At 37.1% G+C, this 13,000-nt stretch overlaps 1 protein-coding gene across 1 annotated transcript in view; it reads right to left on the bottom strand.

The window, feature by feature from the left end:
* The window catches only part of COG5 (component of oligomeric golgi complex 5), a 302,966-nt gene that overhangs the window by 279,869 nt on the left and 10,097 nt on the right, over positions 1 to 13,000 (bottom strand). The window contains exons 4-5 of the mRNA XM_029927167.1: positions 10,332 to 10,386; positions 10,161 to 10,230 (exon numbers count right to left, since the gene is read on the bottom strand). Of these exons, the coding sequence (XP_029783027.1) occupies positions 10,161 to 10,230; positions 10,332 to 10,386 (125 nt within the window). The remainder of the gene's footprint in view (positions 1 to 10,160; positions 10,231 to 10,331; positions 10,387 to 13,000) is intronic.

Genomic DNA, 13,000 nt, shown 5'->3' with positions numbered 1-13,000 from the left:
TATCTTTGGTCATTAGGGAAATTCAAATCAAAACAAAAATGAGGTACTACTTTATATCCAATCAGATGGCTATACTAAAAAGAAAAGAAGTTTTGACAAGAAATAAAGAAATTGAAATTTTCATACATTGCCATTAAAATTGGGAAATCGTACAAGCTGCTTTAGAAAATAATTTGGCATTCCTCAAAAAGTTTCTTTTTCCAGAGACTGAAATATAATTGACATATAATACTGTATGAGTTTAAGACTGTACCCATATTAATTTGGTTTATCAAAATGTTAAATAAAATTAGCATATGACCTGCTTGGCATAAATATTCTCAAGTAAACACCCAAGATCATTGAAAAAATGTCTACACAAAAACTTGTACAAAAAATATTCTTAACAGCTCTTATTCATCATACTCAAAAAGTGGAAATAATCCAAATATTCATCAAGTGATAGGAAAACGAATTGAATGGATAAACAGAAATGTGGCAATATCCATACAATGTATTATTTGGTCATAAAAAGGAATGAAGTCTTGAAACATACCACCACAAGGATGAACCTTGACATCATTATGTAAGTGAAAGAAGCCAGACCCAAAAAAAAAAAAAAAGCCACACAATGTATGATACATTTATATGAAATGTCCACCTTAGGTAACTCCACAATACAGCATACTAGAGAGGTGGTGGTGGAGAAAGTAAAAGGGAGTGACTACTAATGAGCATCAAGTGTCTTTTTGGGATAATAAAAATCTTTGACATTATATGTGCTGATTGCACAACCCTATGAATATAGTAAAAACTACTCATTTTACACTTACAAATACAGTGTAAAGTGGTGAGTTTTATAGCTTATGACTTACAACCCAAGTTTTTAAACTGAAAGTAACTTCTACTTCTAACATGATGGGATGATAGGCTGGATTTATGTTCCCATAGTAAACAACTGGAAAACTGAACAGAATGCATGAAATAATTTTCAAACACTGAACAGACAGCATGGAACTATCACTCCCAGGATTAAGGAAATGAATGAACTTGGGGAGCCTGGCTGGCTCAGTTGGTGCACATGTGACTCTCAATCTAGGAATTGTGGGTTTGAACCCCATGTTAGATACAGAAATTACTTAAAAATAAAATATTTTAGGGGTGCCTCGATGGCTCAGTCAGTTGAGTGTCTGACTTCAGTTCAGGTCGTGATCTCATGGTTCCTGAGTTGGAGCTCCACATCAGGCTTGTTGCTGTCAGCCTGACAGCACAGAGCCCACTTTGGATCCTCTGTCCCCCCTCTCTCTCTGCTCTTTCCCAGCTCGTGTGCTCTCTCTCAAAAAGAAAAAATAATACTAATTTAAAAAGATAAAGAATAAAATCATTCAGAAAAAAGAGAAAAAAGAACCTTAACTATCCTAGTTTATTGCTGAGAGACAATTTTAGGCCCCAGCAAGGGGAAAGGAAAGGGAAACAGAACATGATGGTCTCTTTACAATGAGTAAACTGAGATCAGACTCCAGAAGAACCAAAAAGGCTAGAGTTCATGGACAGAGAACTGGACAGGAAGGAGAGGTTGTAGATGCACAGAAGGATGGACTCAAGTACCAATCCGAACATAGGCAGGAGGAAACCCACGGAAAGAATTACTGAAACAATTCACAGAGCTCACAGCATTAAGACCTAGCAGTAAACAATTAGGGCTAACCTATAAACCAGCCTTAAACTAAAGGCTGCTCTGGACCTGCACTAACAATTAAAACCAGTCCTCACTTACCAGGCATGTGAATAAGTAAAAAAACGAAACCCATAAAAAGAAAAAAGGTCAATGAATAAAAAAAGAAAGACCCAAAAGTAATAAAGAGTGAAATACTGAAATACCTATTATAAATATACCTATATGCTAGGGGGTACCTGGGTAGCCAAGTTGGTTAAACAACTGACTCCTGATTTCAGACCAGGTCATGATTTCATGGTTGTGAGATCAAGCCCCATGTCAGGCTCTGTGCTGATATGAAGCCTACTTAAGATTCTCTTTTTCTTCCCCACTTGTGTGCTCTATCTCTTTCTCTCAGAATAAACAAACATTTAAAAAAAGTTAATATACTCTGTAAATTCAAAAGTGTATGAAAACAAATGTCATTATAAAAAGGAAAGATATAAAAAGACAAAATATTAGAGATTAAAAAATACATTATGGGGGCGCCTGGGTGGCTCAGTCAGTTGAGCGTCCGACTTCAGCTCAGGTCAGATCTCACAGTCTATGGGTTCAAGCCCAGCATCAGGCTCTGTGCTGACAGCGAGCTCAGAGCCCGCAGCCTGCTTCGGATTCTGTGTCTCCTTCTCTCTCTGCCCCTCCCCTGCTTGCACTCTCTCATTTTGTCTCTCAAAAATAAATAAATGTAAAAAAAAATTAAAGTACATTATGTAAAATAGGAAACACAGGATGTAAGTAAAGATTAAGTACTTGAGAAAAAATGTAAACTTAGAAATAATTTCAGGTATATTATACACCAAAACATGACACAGAGCAATATAGAAGATCTTCATGACCCCAGGGCAGAGAAAGTTCTCTCAAACAAGACAGAAAAACACTGGCCCTAAAAGAAAAAACAGGCAAATTTCAGTTCTATCCATCCAGATATTATAAAGAAAAAAACCACAAAGGGATATTTGAAACATATAACAGAGGACTCATCTCAGGTATTCAGACTCTTTAGTAATTAATTCCCTGAAAAATGAAACAGTAACCCTCATGCACCCAAAATATTGGCAAAAAATAGCCATCCTGACAACACTACCTGTTGGCAATGATACAAACTAATGCTAACTCTATACTGCTGGTGTGCAGGACATGCCTATGTGAGAAAACAGTTTGGCATTACATAATAAAGCTAAAGATCAAAAATCCTATAACCCTAGCAATCCCATTCCTAGAATATACCTAGGCCAACAAGCATATGGAGAGATGCTCAACATCACTCATCATTGGACAAGTACAAATCAAAACCACTAAGAGATATCACCTTACCCACGAGAATGGCTGATACCAAAAGAATAGAAAATAAGTGCTGACAAAGATGCAGACAAGTTGGAAAGCTTGGGGACTACTGGTGGGAATGAAGAAAGGTACAGCCACTACTGAAAATAGTATGGAGGATCTATAAAAATTTAAAAATAAAATTACCATATGATCTGGTATATCTCCCAAGCTATTCAAAGCAGGATGGATCTCAAGAGATATTTACACACCAAGTTCACTGCAGCACTTTTCATAACAGCCAAGAGAGGAAGAAAGCCTAGAGTTGCTTCAATGGATTCGTGAATAAAGAAAATGTGGTATACCCATACAATGGAATATTATGTAGTCCTAAAGAAGGAAATCCTCCCTTAGTATATGTACTAAAATATAGATGAATCTCACGGGTATTATGCTAAATGAAGTAAGCCAAAAGGACAAATACTATATGCTCTACTCATATGAAACCAGCTAAACAGTCAAAATCATAGAAACAAAGTAGAATCAGAAACAAAAAGGAAGACAGGACAGAGAAAGAGAAACTCATGCTTAAGGCATAAAGAGTTTCCATTTTGCAAGATGAAAAAGTTTTGGAGATCTTTTACACAATAATAATGCATATGGCTAGCGGTGCACTTGAAAATGATTAAGATGGGGGCACCTGAGTGGTTGAGTCGGTTAAGCATCCGACTTTGACTCAGGTCATGATCTCACGGTTCGTGAGTTCGAGTCCCGCATCAGGCTCTGTGCTGACAGCTGAGGGCCTGGAGGCTGCTTCAGATTCTGTCTCCCTCTCTCTCTGCCCCTCCCCCACTCATGCTCTGTCTCTGTCTCAAAAACAAATAAACTATTAAAAAAGAAAAGTAAAGAAAATGATTAAGATGGGGTGCCTAGGTGGCTCAGTCAGTTAAGTGTCCTACTCTTGATTTTGGCTCAGGTCATGATCACCCAGTGGTGAGATGGAGCCTCACATCTAGCTCTGCGCTGACAGCAGAGCCTGCTTGGGATGCTCTCTCTCCCTCTCTCTCTGCCCCTCCCCTGCTCACACTTTCTCTATCAAAATAAACTAACCTAAAGAAAAATTTTTCCTGGATAGCAACTCTAACTTACCTGCAAAAGTTAAAGATACATTTCAAACAAACAAAAAAGTAACAAAACTAAAATTTATATGTAGCTTAATGAAAAGCTTGAATAAGACTTAGAAAGAAGCAATATTGGGAAAGACAAAGAAATGTACAGTTACAGATCAAATCTGGAGAGTCAGGTGGGTAGGAAGTGGAGAAAATTTAGTTCTACAGTTAGGTGTATTACAGCTCAAAGAACCTATTAAAAAAAATGAGTCTCAGGTAAGGTACTGAAAAAGTTGGAAAATTAAGGGAGGTATAAAACAGAAAATAGAACATAAGAGTTTAGGATTTCAGAGGTGAACTGTACAATCACAGGAGTAGATGAAGATCATAACTGGAGTTAAGAAAGTCAAAGAAGAATGAGGATAGATGATGGATGGATGGGTGGATTACTTTGGGTACTAAAGCCAGAAACTATCATGTAAAATCTTACACTAAAAAAATAACTTAGTCAGGTCTGTCTTTAGTGAAGGAGCTGACAGATATGTAAGAAGGACAGGGGGAAATGGCTTGAGTTAATCCTTTTAACGCACACTTCTGTTGCCATTTTCTGTCCTGCAAGTTTCCACCTCCCATGCCTTTGTTCTGTTCTTTCTAACTGTAATTCCCTACTCCCATCTTAGCCTACTCAAAGCCTACCCTTTGAAACTCTATCAATCCATTCATTCTTGAAGATCTACTTCAAAGCTGTCAATAGCTTACTTCTCCAAGCCCATCACAAATACCATTTCTTAAGCATTACACATCATAAATCAGTCCAACTGCATATCATTTCTTTGTCCTCTAAATACTTATTGTTTCTTTATTTTGACATTTATGTAATTGGTATTTTATTAAGTCATTGTGTATAGTTACCTTACTTCCTTTAACCATGATGTGAACTTTTTGAAAACAAATACTACCTACCTCACCCTTCTTTGTATTCTCTGCCATAACGCACACAGTATCTCTCACATGAGATGTTCCCATGGCTTATTAAAAGATCAGAGCTCCTCAGTTATCAATCCCTAATTATCTTACCTATATTACTTACTTTCAAACAATAGTGGCATTAAATCATAATATTCTACTAAACATATAAAAGAACATTTTTTAAATCCTCATTTCCTTTATGTAATTTTTCACAAACTATTCTATATAAAATAGCAATGAACAGAAAAATAGAATTTTTTTTTAAATGTCATTTAGTACAGTAACAAAACCAAATATTTTTTTAATGTCTATTTTTGGAAGAGACAGAGACAGATCATGGGTGGGGGAGGGGCAAAAAGAGAGGGAGATACAGAATCCAAAGCAGGCTTCCGGCTCTGAGCTGTCAGCAGAGACCAATGCAGGGCTCGAACCCACGAACCACAAGATCATGACCTGAGCTGAAGTCTAAGGCTTAACTGACTGAGCACCCAGGTGCCCCATTTTTTTTTAATGTTTATTTTTGAGAGAGAGAGAGAGAGAGAGCGTGCGATAGCATGTGCACACAGAGGCAGGGCAGAGGAAAGAGACATAGGATCTGAAGTAGGCTCCACATGGACAGCAGACAGCTCGATGTGAGGCTTGAACTTAGGGGACCAAGAGATCATGACCTGAGCCAAAGTCAGATGCTTAACCAACTGAGCCACCCAGGCACCCCACAAAACCAAATATTTAAAGATAAGTTTAACAAAACTGAAATCAAAATATGAGGCTGAAATTAAACAAGACCTACATACCTGTAGATATAGCATATTCATGAGTTGGAAAATGCAACATTGTTAATATGTCAATTCTCCCCAAACTGACCTACAGATCCAATACATTCCCAGTCAAAATCCTCATGGTTCATGAGATCGAGCCCCACATTGACTTCTGCTCATGGCATGGAGCCTGCTTTGGATTCTCTCTCTCCCTTTCTCTCTGCCCTTCCCCTGTTCTTGCTCTCTCTCTCTAAATATGAATAAACTTTAAAAAATATATTTTAAAAATCCTAAACAGCTTTTTAGTAGAAATTGGTAAGCTGATTCTAAAACTCAGATAGTATTGCAAAGATACTAAAATAGTATCCTTTTTTCAAGATCATTTGGCTGAAAGAAAAATTAGTAAAAAGCTTCAGTGATCAAGAGAATGTACAATTAATATAAAGGCAAAAAACTAGATCAACTGAGGAGAGTAAGTGCCCAGAAATAAACCCACACACACATATAAAGGCAATTAAATATTATGAAGGCAACAAAAAAAAAATGAACAGGGAAAGTAAAGTTGCTTTCAAGAAATGGTGCCAGCAATCCATAAAAGAAAATTTGGTAATTTGGACCTGATCAAAATTTACGATTTTTCTGTTTCAAAGCACACCACTTAAAAATGAAAAGTCAAGTCACAAACTGGGAGAAATATTTGTAACTCATAGACTGGGAGAAAATACTGGCAAATCATATATTGTATCATAATACATAAAAAAAACAACTCCTAACTGGGTATTTTTTCGAAGAAAACACAAACACTATTTCAAATATATTCACCCCATGTTCACTGGAGCATCAGTGGCAATAGTCAAGTGTCCATTGAAAGATGGATAAAGAAGAGGTAGTGTGTATACACACACATACACACACATTATGCAGCCATAAAAAAGAATGAGATCCTGACATTTGTAACAATTTGTATAGACCTAGAGTGCATCTTGCTAAGTGAAATAATTCAAACAGAAAAAGACAGAAAAATCATAAAGAAACCCATAAATACAGAGAACGGATGGTCACCAGAGATGAGGGGGCTGAAGGTGTGGGCAAATGGGTACAGGGGAGTGGGAGGTACAGGTTTCCAGTAATGGACTAAGTCACAAGGATAAAAAGCACAGCACAGAGAATACCATCAGTGGTGCTGTATTAGCATTGCATGGTGACAGCAGCTACACTTGTGGTGAGCACAGCATAATGTATAGTTGTTGAATCACTATGTTGTATGCCCAAAGTAATGAAGCATTGTGTATCAACTATTCTTCAATTAAAAAAAACTGTAACTTAACAATATCAACCCAATTTTAAAATGCCTTAAAGATATGATAGACTGAATAAATTAAAGAAGACATACTAGTGACTAATAAACACATGACAAGATGCCCAAATCATCATTTAAGAAATGTAAACTAAAATTATAATGAGATACTACTGTACTCACGGGCTACTAGAATGCCCGTAATCAAAAAAGAGAAAATAAGGGTTGGTAAAGATGTAGAGACAGTGGAGGGCACCTGGGTGGCTCAGTCAGTTAAGTGCCTGATTTGGACTCAAGTCACGATCTTATGGTTCATAAGCTTGATCCCCGCACAGGGCTTTCTGCTGTCAGCAGAGCCCACTTTGGATACTCTGTCTCCCGCTCTCTGCTCCTTCCCTACTCACATGCGTTGTCACTCTCTCTCAAAAATAAAAAAACGTTAAAAAAATAATTTTAAAAAAGGACATGTAGATACTGGAACACTCATATATTGCTGATGGGAATATAAAATAGTACAGACACTTTGGAAAACAATATGGCAGTTCTCTAAAAAATTAAACTTATACAACCCACGAATTCCATTTTTGAAAATCTACCTAAGAGAAATGAAAGCACAGGTCCACACAAATACATGTAAGCAAATGTTCATAGCAGCATCATTTATAATAGCATCATTTATAAAAGCCGGTAATGAGAAACAATTTAAATATCCATCAACTGGTGAATGGATAAACAAAATGTGCTAGCTCCATAAAATAGAACAGAACTCAGCAATAAAAAAAAAGAATGGGGGCACCTGAGTGGACCAGTCAGTGGGGCATCTGACTTTGGCTCCAGTCATGATCTCACGGTTCTGGAGTTTGGGCCTTGCGTTGCGCTCTGTGCTGACAGCTCAGAGCCTGGAACCTGCTTTGGATTCTGTGCCCCCCACGCCCCGCTGCCCCTCCCCAGCTTGCATGCATGTGCACACGCTCTCGCACTCTTTCTCTCTCTCTCTCTCTCTCAAAAGTAAACATTAAAAATAATTAACAAAATAAAAATGAACTACTAATGACATTCTACAACAGGACATACCTCAAAGGCATTATGCAAAGTGATGAAGCCAGACACAAAAGACTTTATCTTGTATAATTCCATTTATAGGAAATGACCAGAAAAAGCAAATCAATTGAGACAGAAAATGGATTAGCAACACCTTATAACTGGGGGTAGGAATAAGTAATGACAGCTGCAATAGTCTGTTAAAATCTTGTCTTTCGCAACAACATGGATGGAACTAAAGTATAATGGTAAGTAATATAAGTCAGAGAAAGACAAATACCATATGATTTGACTCATATGTGGAATTCAAGAAATAAAACAAACGAGCAAAGGCAAAAAAGGGAGAAAGGCAGGGGCACATGGGTGGCCCAGTCGGTTAAGCATCTGGCTTCAGCTCAGGTCATGATCTCATGGTTCGTGGGTTCAAGCCCCGCATTGGGCTCTGTGCTGACAGCTAGCTCAGAGCCTGGAGCCTGCTTTGGATTCTGTGTGTCTCTCTCTCTCTCCGACCCTCCCCTGCTCACGCTGTCTCTCTCTGTCTCTCAAAAATAAATAAAAAACATTTAAAAATATTTTTTAAAAAAAAGCGAGAGAGAGAGAAAGACAAACCAAGAAACAGACTCTTAACTATACAGAACAAACTCACCGTTACCAGAGGGGAGGGGGATGGGGGATGGAGGAAATAGGTGATGGGGATTAAAGAGTACACTTAACATGATGGGAAAAAACCCAAAATGATAAAAAAAAAAATTCATGTGTTGAAATCCTAACCTGCCCCCCACTCACTGTGATGATATTAGCAAATGAGGCCTTTGGAAGGTGAGTAGGTCATGAAAGTGAATCCCTCATGAATGGGATTGGTGTCCTTATAAAAGATCTCTCTTGCCCTGCCATCTGAAGATACAAATAAGAAAATGACTATGTAATCTTGATGAGCACTGAGTAATATATTTAATTGCTAATTCACTAAACTGTACACCTGAACCTAATAGAACATAGTATGTTAACTATATTGGAATTAAAATTAAAAACTTAATTTAAAAAATTGGAAAAGAAAGGAAAATGACTATCTGCAGCCCAGAAGAGGGCCCTCACCAGGACATGAGCAGGTTAGCACCCTGATTCAGACATCCAGCCTCCAAAACCGGGAGAAAGAAATTTCTATAGTTCATAGCCACCCAGTCTATGATATTCCATTACAGCACCCCAAATGAAAGAAGGCAAAAGCAAACAGACATGAGGGATCTTTTTGCGGTGGTAGAAATATTCTAAAACTGCACTGTGGTATGACTGGCATGCCCTATAAATTAGCAGATATTAAAAGTTATTTTAATAGTATTCCATATGTCCAAAAGTTAAGCAGATTATTGGAAAGTATAGAAAAGACTTCTAGAGATGAAAACAAAAAATGTCTCCAATAAAAAGTACACTGAATGAGATTAGGGGCAGACCAAACAGTACAGAAGAAATGATTAGTGAACTTGAAGACAAAGCAATAGAAATTGTCCAAAACAAAACACATGGGGAAAAGATGACTGTGGCAAAAAGTGATCTGTGAGACATCCTGATGATGCCTAATACATTTGTAATTGTAGTTCCGGAAGTAAAGGGGAGGAACAGAAAAAACATCTGGAAAAACAATGGCCATAAAAATCATAAAATTCTGGTCCAAAACTGAATTTCTCCTAAAATACACAAGGACTCCTACTAGAACAAGTTATAGATATGGGTTCCTTACATTTGGCATAAACGTTAGGTTTCTTTCTGCTCTCTATTGAAAAAATAATTTTGAATCTTAATAAGTTAGTAAATAATTATACACTGTAGTAATAAGAATGAAAATAATTCACTTGAATAGTTTACATTTTTATTTTTTAAACTGCCTATCTTATTTTAAAGCTCTTTAGTATTTTCCCCTTTTCTCTCATATTCCCCTATTTCCTCAGAATTTGTTGTCCCAAAATGTGTGTACTTATAAAAACAAATGAAGAATACAGAATATTAAAAAATGGAAAGTGAGAACCCACCTGAAGCCTTGCGAGTTGTGCAGTCCGGGCTACTATTTTATTGTACGGCTCCACAATTTTTGCTTTCATCCTAAAGGAAAAGTAAAGGAGGAGTAATGATAAAATCATCTTCAAATTATCAATGGCTAAACTTCTTTCCTTTCCACTTACTTACAAAATGAGCAATAGTACCTGTCAACGGCTCCCTGTAAAGCTGCAATTCTTGTCTGCATCATCTGAAGAACACCTAGGAAAACACAGTGGTTTCCATTATTTTACAAATTTCCAAGGGCTCCAATTGGGCCGAAAAAAATTATACTCAAAGAGAAAAAAATCATACGTACAGAAAAATTTCAATTTTTCCTGCCACCATCATAACCTAAGCAACTGATCAGTATCTTTTACCTGGACTATTGTTAAAGCCTCTCACTAGTCTCCCCTTCAATCCTTGTTCAACTACATATGTGTGACAAAGAACACAGAATGACTGCTTAAGGAGCATAGGGTTTTCCACTTGGGGTGATGAAAAAGTTCTCAAACTACACAGTAAGGGCTGCAAAACACTGTAAATGTAATTAATGCTGCTAAATTACATACTTGAAAATGGTGAAGTTTCAGGTTAATGTGCACTGCACTATAACTACAAAGCAGAAGCCTGAGTGATCTGTACACAATATTCCCTGCTAAAACTTTTCCACAGTCTCCCCTTTGCTCCCACGTCAAAACTGCTGTCCACAGCTTGGTTTACAAAGCCCTGCACTCACTGGAAATGGTGTGCCCCCTCTCCAACACACAACCCCACCCCCAAGCTCCTACCAGAGAAACACCTACTGTCTGTCAAACCTTGGCTTAACAGAAACAAGTACTACAAGAGTCCCCATCTAACTTAGATTCTCTTATTTTCTTCTACAGCATACATTTTCTTCATGGCAGTCAAGTAATTATATACCCACCTGTATATCTGTTTAACGTTTTACTCTCTCACTAAACTACAAATTCCTGGGCATTAGGCAAAGTGTATTTTTCATTCACTACTGCATGACCTGAGCCACATCAGACTACTTCTGATGGCAATGAATATTTGTTAAATTAATTATATGCTAGATAAATAATACACATGGACAACAAGGATAGTATTGCCTTTAACTCTCAATATATACAACATAATAAAAAACTTTATACACAACTGTAAAAATATTTTCAGGAAGATCTTAAGTTTTACTATTTTATAGACCTAAAAATAAGCTTTTCAACATTACAGTTTTAATTATTTTGAACTCTGTTCTTTAAAACTCAGTTTCTGCATTTAACTGCCATAGTTGTAGTTTTAAAGCATATTCTAAATATACTTAGGTACAGAATGTGATCATGTATTAGATGAATATTAGAATAAGCATTACCAGCATACAAATATGCTTTAATATGGCTCAGTCTGACAGAATCCCCCCTGGACCCAAGGAATCCCATTTTTCTGCTGGTTTTATGTCTCACTAGCCTCAAACCTCCAGGAATAAGCTGCCCTTGTCATCATCACTTCCTTACATCTTATTCTCTCCACCACCCACTCTCCAATAGACTTTCATACATACTCCACCAAGAGAGACCTTATCAAGGTCACCAGAAATCCCCAACATGCCCAATTCTATTGTCAGTTCTGTCTTTATCTTGTTCAAATTCTCAGAAATTCACAACACAGTTAAACCAGTCACTAAAACATTTCTTTTCTCGAGGCTTCCAAGTCATCGCACTCCCTGGGTTTCTTCCTATTAACATTAGCTGCTCCCACTCCTCCTGAGTTCTACTCCAAGATTGGATCCTCATTTCCTCTTCTCTATCTACATATCTCTTAGAGATTTCACCCATTCCCAATGTTTTAAATATTATCTATTCAATAAAATACCGATTTTATACATACAGCCATACATATGTACATATATTTAGAGATTTCCTTTATTTCTACCTACCTATGTGTATGTACACACACATACATGTAAACAGACATATATATGCATATACACACATATATGTACTATATATATGCATATACACACATGTAGATATATGTATGTCTGTACCCTGAATGTTCTTGTGTCAAATTTAAGGCATCCAAGAAAACTTCTGCCTCCCACCCCATCAAAATCACAATCCTCTCCATTCTAACCATACTATCATTTATCCAATTTTTCAGACTAAATATTAGGAATTAAAGTTAATGACTTTTTCCCTCACCCCTTTCATCTCCCATCAATAAATTCTATCAACTCTATCCTCACTTTATCCCACTCACTTCCCTATCTTTTACATCTATCACTCTAATCCAAGGTGCCATCAACTCTACTCTTCCAGCATCTTCTAAGTTGGTACCCCTGATTTTACTCTTACTTTCCTATAGAACCACCACAGAAAACTTATAGCATTAATAGTATTACACCATGTCCCTAATAAAACTCTCCAAAGGTTTACCACTGCACTTAGAGTGAAAATCAAAATTCCCTTCCAAGAACCTCACCTATAATTCTCTCCCCCATTCATTAAACTCCACTCATACGGGGCCTTCTCTCTGCCTCTCATACATCCCCAGCTAATTCCTACCTTACCATTTGTCTCTCAGCTTTCAACACTCTTCTCCTTAGATTTTTATGTGGTGGCTGTTTCTCATCATTCAGTGCTCAGCTCAAAAGTCATCTTCTCAAAAGGGCCTTCCCTGACCATCCTAACTAATAAGGGACTCCCCTTCTTCCACACCATAATCCATTTTATTTTCTTTGTAGGACTTATAATTATCTGAATTTGTCTATTTTCTTTGAGTCCCATAAGAACAGAGATTTTGTCTATTGTTCACAGGTGCCTAGTACCTAAAC

This window comes from Suricata suricatta, chromosome 2, assembly GCF_006229205.1.
Source record: "Suricata suricatta isolate VVHF042 chromosome 2, meerkat_22Aug2017_6uvM2_HiC, whole genome shotgun sequence".
NCBI lineage: Eukaryota > Metazoa > Chordata > Mammalia > Carnivora > Herpestidae > Suricata > Suricata suricatta.
The sequence above is the reverse complement of the archived record's forward strand: the minus strand, read 5'-3'. Positions and strand labels throughout refer to the sequence as shown.